This window comes from Labeo rohita, chromosome 14, assembly GCF_022985175.1.
Source record: "Labeo rohita strain BAU-BD-2019 chromosome 14, IGBB_LRoh.1.0, whole genome shotgun sequence".
NCBI lineage: Eukaryota > Metazoa > Chordata > Actinopteri > Cypriniformes > Cyprinidae > Labeo > Labeo rohita.
Window position 1 is genome coordinate 10428126 of NC_066882.1, and position 12257 is coordinate 10440382.

Consider the following 12257-nt stretch of genomic DNA (forward strand, 5'->3'; position numbering starts at 1 on the left):
AGCACGCTCTCAGTATCTTATAGCAGTAGCCCGTCTTTTCTGTTCTCTGTTTTCTTTAGAGGAACTATATATACATATATGCCACTGCATTTGCACTAATGTAACATAAAGCAATGCTCCAAAGTTTGTCTCGTCTGATACCAAATATTTTGGTGTGTATGCATTGAATCAAGTTATATATGAAATATATACCCATGTACAAATATATATGTAAAGGAGTTTTGATATGCAAAAGTACAGTGTTAAGCAGCATCGAGTGTCATGAAGTGGCCTCAGGCTTATATGAACGCTACGCCTGTAGCGACCTCTAGTGGTGTTAGCGGGACGTGCCTTTGGCTGTGGATAAGCACTGATCGTTTCGGAGACAGTTTCATTCTCATCAGTATTTGGCATTTAGCGCATTTGTGAATATGAATACATTAGAGAATGTATGAGCACACATTGCGACTGCCGTTTTTTCTTTTTACTAAATGTTTAAGTTAATATATTTAACATAGAAGGATATTTGGCCTGTAGGATTTTTAATCTGCAAAAATGTTACTTTTATCTAAACCACCATTTTTTTTAATTAAAGAACCAAGCTGTTACAGCTATTTTACATTTTAAACCAATCTGAATAAGAATGGAGAATAGCATTCTGAATTTATCCTCCTTTTCTTTTTTTTATACAACATAAACGTGGAATGATGTTCTGTGAAGGCTATGTTTGAATTGCAGCTGAATTCACTAAAATATGCCTGATGTCTGAACGTGAACCTGAATGTCAGAATAAATCCAAACCTCAAGTATGAAACATTTGTCTTGGCTTTCTTACATAATGTCTTTCTGAGTTGTAAAAAGACCTACAGGGCTCTTAAACCCACCTGTGATGATGAAAATAATACTCATTTATTAATAATTAATATATTGGATATAATCTTAAGTTTTTCCATACTGTGATGCCTAAATTCACTTGATGCATTTAAAATACCTCTTTTTAGTTTTTAGAATTTCACTTTTAATTTATTTATACAAAATTGTGTCAGATTTTAATATTGACTGTTTAATGGTTATTGGACATAACGTTAAAGGAGAACTTCACTTCCAGAACAAACATTTTTTACAGATAATTTACTCACCCCCTTGTCATCCAAGAAGTTCGTGTCTTTCTTTTTTCAGTCGTAAAGAAATTATATTTCTGAGGAAAACATTCCAGGAGAAAACGAGAGGGGAGTTTTTCGACCAACCCTAACTGTAATGCATACGCGTCACAGAGCATAGACAAAACGAGCGTTTGAGGTTAAAAAGTATGTACACTGTACTTGTTTTTGGAAAATAACACATCGTTTTGCTAGGTAAGACCCTTCTTCCTCGGCTTGGATCATTTAGAGCCGTTTGAAGCTGCATTGAAACTGTTTTTTGGAAGTTTAAACTCGCGGGCACCATAGAAGTCCACTATGGAAAAAAAAAAATCTGATTTTTTTTCCTCAAGAAACATAATTTCTTTACGACTTAAGAAAGATAGACAAACATTTTGGATGACAAAATTGATGGACACATCTTGGATGGTCAGTAAATTATCTTTAATTTTTTGTTCTGAAAGTGAACAACTCATTTAAAACCTAACCTCCTCAGTCCTGTAATATAGAACATGAAGGACAAAAAAGAATTTAATTTACCGATAATTAGAACTATGGGTGTCGCGATATACCAATATTGGCAATATTTGAAAGCCATTAACACACATACGACAATATGACACATATAATTGTGACCCTGGACCACAAAACCAGTCTTAAGTCGCTGGGATATGTTTGCAGCAGTAGCCAAAAATACATTGTATGGGTCAAAATTATAGATTTTTCTTTTATGCCAAAAAACATTAGGAAATTAAGTAAAGATCATGTTCTATGAAGATACTTAGGAAAATTCCTACTGTAAATGTATCAAAACGTAGTTTTTGATTAGTACTATGCATTGCTAAGAACTTTATTTTGACAACTTTAAAGGCGATTTTCTCAATGTTTTGATTTTTTTGCACCCTCAGATTCCAGCTATTCAAATAGTTGTATCTCGGCCACATATTGTCCTATCCTATCATTGGAAAGCTTATTTATCCAGCTTTCAGATTGTGTATAAATCTCAATTTCGAAAAATTGACCCTTATGACTTTTTTTTTAATAACTAGATTTCAAATCACGTGTGATTTGTTTCATTTATAGTCGACATCGGAGGGCGCCATGGCGCAGAAAGTCTCACAGCACCGTCGCTGTTAGTTGAATAAAATGCAGAAATAAAATGTTTTGTATGATGACACATGATGAGTATTTTAGTCTCATCTTTTTAAAATAGTTGTTCCTTTCGTGTGCAATGGTGTGATTCATTGTTCAAAAAAGAAAGAAAAACAAATAAATAAAGACTAATTTGACAGCATGATTCATTTAGTATTATACAACAGTTCTTTCTGGTCCTCAAATCTGATTGGCTGATAAGAGTGTTGATATTAGAGTCCAACAGAACTTACCGTTTTACTGTTTGTATCTGTTTGCCGTATTTATCACAGCAAGTGTCATGGCGGACACCCAAATCCACTATAATTTAAAACATATTTGTCATGGAATGTAGTTTTAAGAGCTTTTTAGGTGAGAGTGTACTAGATTGGAGGTCAAATATGTGGTTTGTTAATAAAGATAATGACTATTTGAAAATTTGCTTGGACTTTTCCAGCGTTAATGAACCCACAGAGAGCGCCTCAACTCGGCCAGATCTTCTGGAATTTACCGCTGTCTATAGTGGTTAAACATGAGATGTAATTTCTTTTGGGTAAATCTAACGGGCAGTCTTTGGTCTCGTTAATCTATTATTTGTTCCAGAGCAAATAGTTTTGGAACAATATTTGGAGCAAAATATCATCAAGCTTATGTAAATTTAATGCTGTATATCAGAGAACTGCCTGTGTACTTTTGACTGAATTGCCTAGCAACTTTTATGATGGCTGTTGTTGTTAAATATTTTTCAGTAAATTATAGTTTATATAAATAATAGTAGTATTAGAAAACAATGTGTGTATGTGTTCGTGATAGTGATTTTTATTTACATTGTTCCGACATCAGATGTCAACAAGTAACTGTTTTAGGAGTCAGCATAAAGACTTTTAAATTGAAAAATACTACAGTAGTTTTAAACAAAGAAGTTATTTTTCTTTCAAAACCAGCTTGTACACAGCCAACGAAATGCAGGGAACTGTTATCAGGAATCACCATTAACAAATGAAAGGATATTATAGCCTATCGGACATTAAAACTAATGTTTTATTGTGAATATGAGATTGATCTGAAGAATGAATGCTGGATCAGATGCAGGTAATCACGATCGCTCAGTCAATCTCTCTCTCATAATACTCTACTATACATAATACACTGGTTTTAATAGAGTAATACAGTAAGCTTTTAATGACGCAACTCAACGTTCCTTTTTTACTAGTTCTAAAGTGAAGTTTACGAATCAGTAAGGCAAGCTTGGGCTCAGCTGTAATCTGTCAACTTTAGATTTGAATGCGTGGCGGAAGAAAATATTTTTGCACAAAAGAGGGCTTTTAAAGACACTTAACTGTTATTTTAAATTGTGAAGATTTTTGAGGCCAGGATCATTTTGTGTAATGAAAAAAAAATCTGACATTGTGACAGCCCTAGTTAGAATAAGCCTTACTTTACTTTTATACAGCATAAAATGTGTGATGCTCTGAGAAGGCTACCTTGGAGCTGAATTCAGTAAAACATTCCTGAACGTGAACCTGAATGTCAGAATAAATCCAAAACTAACCCATGAAACATTTGTCCTGGCTTTCTTCCACAGTGCCTTTTCCCAAAGCATAATAAGACCTACAGGGCTCTTAAACCCACCTGTGATGAATCAAACAGACCCACACCTGAATGCTGAGGTAATGTCAGACTGTTGAAACCATCAAAACATCCGAAAAAGAGACACAGACAGGATATGCACTCATTTCCTGACCACTCACCATCTTGCAGAGGTCTGAAGATCAGCAGTCATCAGTCATAACTACTCTTTCAGCATAACTCTTTTACTATATAGTTTTGGAAATGCGATAAACAGTTTAAAGTTATGGCATACGCATATTCCCACTGTATTTAAGCGCAGTGTGAGGTGTCTCAGTATAGGCAGATGAGAGCATTTATCTGCTTTTCCTGTGTGAGCACTTTAACTCCCTTTAGCATGAGGGCCAGGAAAAGAGAATGGAGGAAACATTAGCAAATCAAAGAGTGCTAGCCTTTAACCCCTCTCCATCCTTCTGATCAAAGTTAGCCTTGAACTCCGACCTTTGTGTAAAAAAGAGGAAAAAAAAGTTACATGTGAAACGCAAGAACAAAGCACTCGGTCATTTTGATATTCCCTAGGTACTTTTTCTCACGGAACCAGAATATAAATTATGTTGTCTTCGCAAGTCCCCTCCAGTGTGAGTCTCTCCTCCATTCATTTCGGTTTGTGTGACTCAACGGAACAGCCAGGTTAAGGTCAAGAGTCGCAGGAAAGTATTTTTTCTCTCTTCCTACCTAAATCTTGATAAGGTTTCTGTTGTAATGTACAGTTATTCAAAAGTAGGCTTATCACAATTTAATTCTGACAAAAGACAGTTTAAGACAAATTCTGTTACTTTTTACTCAGAATGACTGGATTAACTTGAAGTCAAGTGAGTCCGTCATTCCCTGGAATTCTGCCTAACTTTTTTGGTTTCACTGAAGAACATCCTATGGGCTTGGAATGACATGAGCCAGTACATAAAGTTTTTAGATGACTATATTACTACTATATTTCCAAATGTGTTTCTATGTGTGGCCATAAGATGGCAATGTTGGGCTGTCAACGATTAACCACAAGCCTCCTGTGCCCGATTCTCTGAGGAGTCGGAAACACTTCATGAGATTTCTTTTCATTTCCACAAATCATACTCTCTTAGTCGTTATATTATGTATAAAATACGCATACATTTTAGCAGTTGTCATAATCGCCACCAGCTGAAATTTTATTTCTCAATTTCTCTACAACGTCAAACTGACATTGAGCACAAAGCCAAAAGTAATAGGCTACTGGTTATTTTGGTGCATTAATAAACATAATTATCATCGAGGTGCTTTCTCGCAGCCTGACCTTGACGAAAAAAAAAGTTTTATTATTATTATTATATATTTTTTATGTTGTACGGATTGTGCATTCTATCAAAACTACCTGCAGTGTTAGCAGACTATAGACTAAAGATATATACCTAAATATAAATTTAGACATGCGGCCTTATCGTTTGAAACTGGCAAAAGTACCGACTGAATTATCTCAAGTGACAAGAACTTTGTTTTACATTATGATTCATCTTATGGTTATTTAATTCAATTATATGGTTAGTACTCATCAACGACAGCGTGATTTATGTGGACATCTGTTTTACAAATCAAATCGAATTTGTCCCTGTCAGCAATAGGATTAGTTATATTATATAAGGGTTAATTTGAGTATTTTATATATATATATATATATATATAAGATTATCATACGTGCACTTTTTTTAAAGATTGCAAATTGATTTTTTTTTCCATGCACACATACACACATGCATATGAAGCTATATACCCTATATTTAAGTGATGCACAATCGCGTTTTAATAGGTTAAATAACCGGTCTGTTTCTTATTTGGACGCATGAAAATATACCGTTTCCACTGAGACTCCTTGTGTAGTTTCTACCACTTTAAACTGCTGTGTGGGAATATAAATATACAGGGACCCAGGGGGGGAGCAGAATTCCCCTCTGCCTGACCAGCACTGGATTGGACGGGACTCTCTTATACTTCCTCCGTCCGCTTTGGAGGATTTAAATTAGGTCTACAATATCCATTTCCCCTGCATGGATGTGCTCATTTTTGCACATTTCTAAAATATAACAAAGCTTTATAGTTGCATTCTAAATCTGAAACAAAACTGCATTTGTGTTAAAAATGAAAAACACAAAGTGCTGCTGTGTAAAATGCTTTTGCGCTCCCAGCATTTATTGCTATCGTTTTATATCAAATCTGACAAAGCAGCTGTTAAACTGTTTGGGTCAGAACTATCCAGTTTTGTTTAATGCGTCGTTTATATAGGCTACTGTCAGAACTGGTGTTTTATGGATTATAATATGTGTACATGAGTTCTTTATCAGCAATGGCGTTTTTAAATACAAAACGTATTAAATCACTGTCATATTAGTAATACATTTATGATTTGTTTTTAACTGATAATCTGTTGAAAATCTAAAGCGACAAAGTTCACATTTACGACCTTTTACTAAAAAAAATGTAAAGACTAATTGTGACACTAATCCTCACGTTAGTTGTCAAACACATCACATGGGTTAATGTCTCTCGTACATGCGTTTAATAAAACTCTCATCATTTCGATGACAGGTGATCTCTGTTTACTTAATCACGGTCTTAATTAAATTTATTCGACAAACGTTTTAAATATGGAATAATATCCTAATGTGACAAAGGCTGCTTGGAATTGTTTCACTAACCAACAAAGTTGGTTATTACAAAAGTTAGCAAGAGTCCATTTTTACCTGCTGGATGTAAACAGACGCTCACGAACATAATGTTCGTCTAGCAGGTAACCATAGCAACAGTGGGCTGCTTGAGCACTTTTTTGTGTCAGGATCATTATCGATATTTCAACAAATAAATACTGTCATTATTTATCAGTTTATGATATTTACACATTTCAAGAAAATACTGTTGCGTTTTGTTTAAAAATCTCCAGGTTGATATTTGCTTAACTGTGCCAGGGGCGCCAAAAGACTCGACGAACAGAATTTTCTTGATAAATCTCTTTCAAAAATCCAACCCTTGCAAGTTATTAAATAATCATCGCACTAAGTCATCCCTAGCCCAGTATTTAAGCAAACTTACTGTGCTTTTTCTAAAATAACTTTCCAATGTTAAAAAAACAACTCCGCGTTCATGCGAACCGCATCAATTTGGCTTCAACTGCGCACTCCGGTGACATTTAACTCGCGCGTAACTTCTTTCTGGTTTTCTCTCTAAACACGCCGCTCGCTAAGTGGGCAGGGCGGGCTGTGATATCTAATTAGGCGACGGGCTTCGTGGTTGGGTGGACAGCTAATGGTAGTTCGGCTTTACTTATGTTTGGGGGGCGGCCCTGCGTGCGCCGTCACTCCCTCCTCCTCTTCCTCCTCCCTTTGGGGTTAGTTTGCTTGTGTTTAGTTCCCAGAGACAGTCAAATCGGATTCCTTTGGGAAAGGACACAAATCACTCCCGTTTGAACAAGGGGAACAGCGAGGGAGCTGTCTCCACAAGGGTCCACCTCTCCTGGTTGATTTCATATTGCTCATTCATGTGATTTGATCAGAGAATACTCTTTGTGGAGAAAGACAGGAAAGGAAAAGGAGGAGAAAATAAAGAAAAAAAATAGTCTCTGGATGATGACATTTGATCTAACCCTCAGCGAAGCCCGCTCTTGATCCTATTGTTTCTTAAAGTGACATTAGACTTTTTTTTTTGTGCGCACGGTAGACCAAAGGGACCTCCAGTGTAATCTTGTAGTTTTTGTTTGTTTGTTTATTGTTGCACGGTGTTCACTAAACCTGGATGTTGACATCTCGCGTTTCTTTTGGCACGTCGCTCTATTTTCTGTTTCAGAGAGGAAGCGCTAATAGAGACAAACGCGGTGACACCTGCTCACCCGTACACTTCTCCTTGTCTTTTTTTAACGGAGCGATCAAAAGAAGCAAGCACCGACTGAGACGGTGACAGGAGTCTGTTTTCATGTTCGGGATTCAAGACAGCATTCAAAGGAGCGGGAGTAGTATGAAAGAGGAGCCCATCGGTGCCGGGATGAACGCTGTCCGGACATGGATGCAGGGTGCCGGAGTGTTGGATGCGAACACAGCCGCTCAGAGGTAAGCCGGCGGCGGTCTTCAGCGCCACGGGAACAACTAGACGGAATATTGTGCGCTTATCATCCTGGGACGACACAAAACGCCCATGTAGATCATTCTAATCAGTGCGCGATATCGGCTTATTAATAACCAGGTGACAAAGAGATTGATTTATTGCTGCGATAAGTTCGTAGCATCCTCCTCGGCGCGCTCTTAGCACCAGCAGACACAATGCTTGAGTTGCAAGTCACATTAAAACTGTTTTTTAATTATTTCTAGCATTATTATTTCTAACGTTAAAATAGCCATAAACGTTTGCTTAGAAGCGACTTTGCAATCAGTAGTTTGGCATTGATTCTGTAGCTTTAAAAATTTTAATTTAAAAGACAATCCAGACCAGTAGTCTGCCATAAGCAGCTAAACAGAGTTATTAGATTCAGATATATTTATATTAATTATTTTTCAATTAACAACAACTAATTCTGTTGTTGCTTTTTAAGAAAATAAAAACAATTAACGTTTACAGTCTCAATGACTGTTTTTAAAAGATTAGCCTATCATTAACAGGCTACTTTTAAATATATTTTTAAAAACTATTAATCTGTCAAAGTTCATTTTTGCAAACTTTTGCAATGCAATTTGAAAAAAGAAAAAAGCATTTCAGCTCTTTAGGAAATTTTAGTTAAGTATCACAAAAGTATTGTTTTTATTATTATTATTATTATTATTTTAATATACACATGAATATTTCATCCTCTTTCTGTCTGTCTTGTATGTGTTCATAGTGGAGTGGGTCTTGCTCGAGCACACTTTGAGAAGCAGCCTCCTTCAAATCTTCGCAAATCCAACTTCTTCCACTTCGTTTTAGCGCTATACGACAGACAAGGACAACCCGTGGAAATTGAACGAACCTCTTTTGTTGGATTTGTTGAGAAAGAAAAGGCAAGTGAAACGTTCTTTTGTGTATTGGTTTTGCAGATTTGAATGAAAATCGCTTGTGATAATTATTATAGGCTAATAGATAAAATGTCATTGATATTAGCCTACAGCTGAAAGCTTATTTGCCTATACTCAATAAATCACAGTCTTACATTAAATTACTGTTCAGTCATGAATCTCCTAAACCTGTATTTAATTATTATATTTTATTTTTTTCATTTTTACATATTCACTTATAATTTAAGAGAGCCTCATGTTTTATGTTTTTCCTTTTAGTAGTTCATGCATTTACCAACACATCTGTATTTTGCAGAAATGCTACAGTGATAGGTCATAAAGTTAATATTCTAGTATCATATACTGCTTTAAAAATACTATATGCAAATAAAATTGTTTGTAAGCATTTGTAAATTAATCTCAGTGAGAGAAGTGTCTGCTGATTTTATTAAAATATGGCTATTAATGCTTACTGAATATTTAGTTTGTGCACATCTATACCCCGGGCGTATTATTACTGAATTGTGAAATCACACTGTATACACAAAACGTTTTTATTTTTTTAAAAAAAGACGCAGGTATTTTTAGCCACTCAGTGAAAACGACTCTGTTTTGTACCATTTTTGTTTCGGTTGAGTTAATGTGCGTTTGCAGTGTTTTTTTTTTTTTTTTTTTTTTTTTTTTTGGCGGCCTCCTGGTCCGCAAGGGAATAGCCGGTTTGACTCACGGGGCTCGTCAGAAATAGTCAAACAGTTTTTTCCTGCTAACCATCGAATTTATTTTTGCAGGAATCTACCGGAGAAAAGACCAACAATGGGATCCATTACAGATTGCAGCTTCTTTACAGCAACGGTAAGAAGGAATGCATCATCTAAGACTCATTGAACTTTGCATAAACACATCAGGGAATTGCTTCAGCGCGACAATCTGAATAAAATAAAAAGACAGCAAAGGAGGGGTGACAAAGAAATAAATAATTAATTACGTAATTATATCAAACTGATTAAAATGAATATAATGTCCTGAAATAATAAAAATAATAACTGTTATAACAATTCGTATAATTGTTCTAACAAAAGAGATTAAAATGCGCAGCAAAGTCGTAACGTTTTTACTATAAACATTAATGAAACACAAAACGATCCCCATTAGTGCACTTTTCCGGTTGCGCTTTTTGCAGAAATGTGCACTTCATTTTTGATGGAAGCTAATGGCCTGGCCATAATGAAAGTACACTCTTTTCTGTCTGCTAATGTGGTAAACGACAACCAGGCGTTTGAAAATTTGTTGCGCCAGTCTTCCACGTTCCTGAGCGTATATATTTAGTTTGCTGATAATCATGGTGTTTTTTTTTATTATGTCTGTAAGTTGCATATTTTTTTTCTTATGCTTTTTCTTTCTAAAAGCTATTTTTATTTTAGTATGTATGTGAGTCAATATAAGTTTGAGTTTCATCCAAAGCCATTTTTTTCTTAAGCCTTTAACACTGCCTGCAGTCTATGTTGGGTTGGGTTGTCTAGACATTTAAAGCATCTATACTGTATTAAAGCCATGCCATTGTGAATGGTAAATATATACCTGGTGGATTCATTTCTGATCCACGTTTGTGCATATGACCTGCATTGCATTGTGAGTTAAAGAGGACTTATTTTCTCTCATCTACAGGCATCAGAACAGAACAGGACTTTTATGTACGCCTGATTGACTCCATGACCAAACAGGTAAGACGTTTTTTGAAAATCCCCACGGTTCGCCGGTGAGAGCCTGTGTGTGATTTGCAGTGAGAGTGAATGTGTGTGCCGTGCACCCTGGTGAGTTTGGGGTTACACGCTCTAGCATGCCTCAGGGGCACGAGGATCGGTTAGTGTCTAAATATGACATACTCTCTCTGGGACATCATTTAAGATGACTGAGCGTATGCATGTATTTATGTGCATACGTGTGGCAGTGAGATTGATAGCTGAGGAGAGAAAGAAAGAAAGAGACTTTCAGTTGTATTCATTGTCTGTCACAGGGGATTATCCAGCGATGCCTTTCAATGTTTAAACAGCATACTTTGAGTGTGTGTGTGTATGCGTGTGACTACTGCAAAGATCTATCTGTGCATATTCAAATGTGTTGTGGGAACAGATGCTTGTTGTGAACACGCATGTGCAGGTTGTGAGCTTTAACCCTAGAGAAAAACTTATATGAGAAAACACAGGGCAGCAAGAGTGACCTCACAATCTCATATGAGGCGCTCTTCCTTTTCCCCCCCAAACAGAAACAGCCTCCCCCTCTCTCATTCTCTCTTTCCCACTCATCCCCTCGTTTCCTCTCTCATGATCTCTGACTATAAATGTTGTTTTGAAGGCACTTTAGGGAAGTGTATTCAACAATGCAAATAGTCAAGAAGAGTGACAGTAAATTTTATTTCAAATTGGGTTCATAATTCTAAAATATTTAGTAGAAGCTATTTTGATTAATAAAATAAAGTAATTGTATTTCTCATGCTGTTTTTATAATAGTCATTTTGTATGACAAGTAATATGTGTGTATGTGTGTGTGACCCCAGGCAGGATGAAGTGTGTATGGATATGAGGTAATTAGCAGGCGCTGTGACAGACAGCCGGCTAACGCTATGAACACTTAGTACATCATGTGATTTAAACATGCCAGCACGTTTACCCTGTTGTTCCACCTTGTTGCTACTGATTTGCTTCATTATGTGTGTGTGTGTGTGTGTGTGTGTGGAGAATGAGAGAAGTGCTAAAACTCATCTGAGAGTATAATTAAGTATAAAACATTTAGTCTTTCACAGAATGCTTTCTTAAATGTATTATAGCTTATATATATTTTTTTAAAGCAACAAAAATTAATGTAAATTAATGTAATTATTGCACATTTCAATATTACAATTTTATTTTACTATTAATTCATGTATTACAAAAAAGCAAAAACTACATTTTCACTTACATACCTTTTTGTCATGACCCAAAGCGTTCATTTCTATTCAGAAATTCCTACTACAGAATCCCTGGATGTTAGATTTGGCTCAAACTGTTTCGGAGCTCCCCTTTCTGTATTGTGTGATTTGTTTGTGGTTTATAATTTCCTTTGCATGAATGTTTATGTGCGAGAAGCTAGGTGCTGTTACTGATGCTAGTTCTTGCCCTCGCTCTGCTCGGCGGTTTGGCCGGGGTGTAGCGGGACAGATTTATGTGTGTGGGTGAAAGGCAGGAGCGTTGTGCTGAGGGAGAGAGACTGTTCTCTGACACCCCTGAGGTAAATACAGTGGCCAGGGGGGACTGGCCTCGGCTCAGCCTTTCACTGAGTGTCTCAATAAAAAGCCGTTTATCTCCCCAGGGTTGTCTCCCACGTGCACATATATTACCGACTGATTTACTGGCTATTTCTG

At 36.3% G+C, this 12257-nt stretch overlaps 2 protein-coding genes across 7 annotated transcripts in view; both read left to right on the plus strand.

Moving 5' to 3' along the window:
* rnf145a (ring finger protein 145a) overlaps window positions 1-793 on the plus strand; it is a 24016-nt gene extending 23223 nt beyond the window's left edge. The window contains 1 exon segment of the mRNA XM_051128204.1: window positions 1-793. This exon segment is cut by the window's left edge and continues 661 nt beyond it. The gene's annotated coding sequence lies outside the window, so the exon portion shown is untranslated.
* A 6475-nt stretch (window positions 794-7268) lies between these two features.
* ebf1a (EBF transcription factor 1a) overlaps window positions 7269-12257 on the plus strand; it is a 158437-nt gene continuing 153448 nt past the window's right edge. For all 6 annotated transcript variants that reach the window (XM_051127866.1, XM_051127869.1, XM_051127871.1 and 3 more), the window contains exons 1-4: window positions 7269-7945; window positions 8710-8866; window positions 9649-9712; window positions 10526-10581. In XM_051127866.1, the coding sequence (XP_050983823.1) occupies window positions 7812-7945; window positions 8710-8866; window positions 9649-9712; window positions 10526-10581 (411 nt within the window). In that variant the 5' untranslated portion in view covers window positions 7269-7811. The remainder of the gene's footprint in view (window positions 7946-8709; window positions 8867-9648; window positions 9713-10525; window positions 10582-12257) is intronic.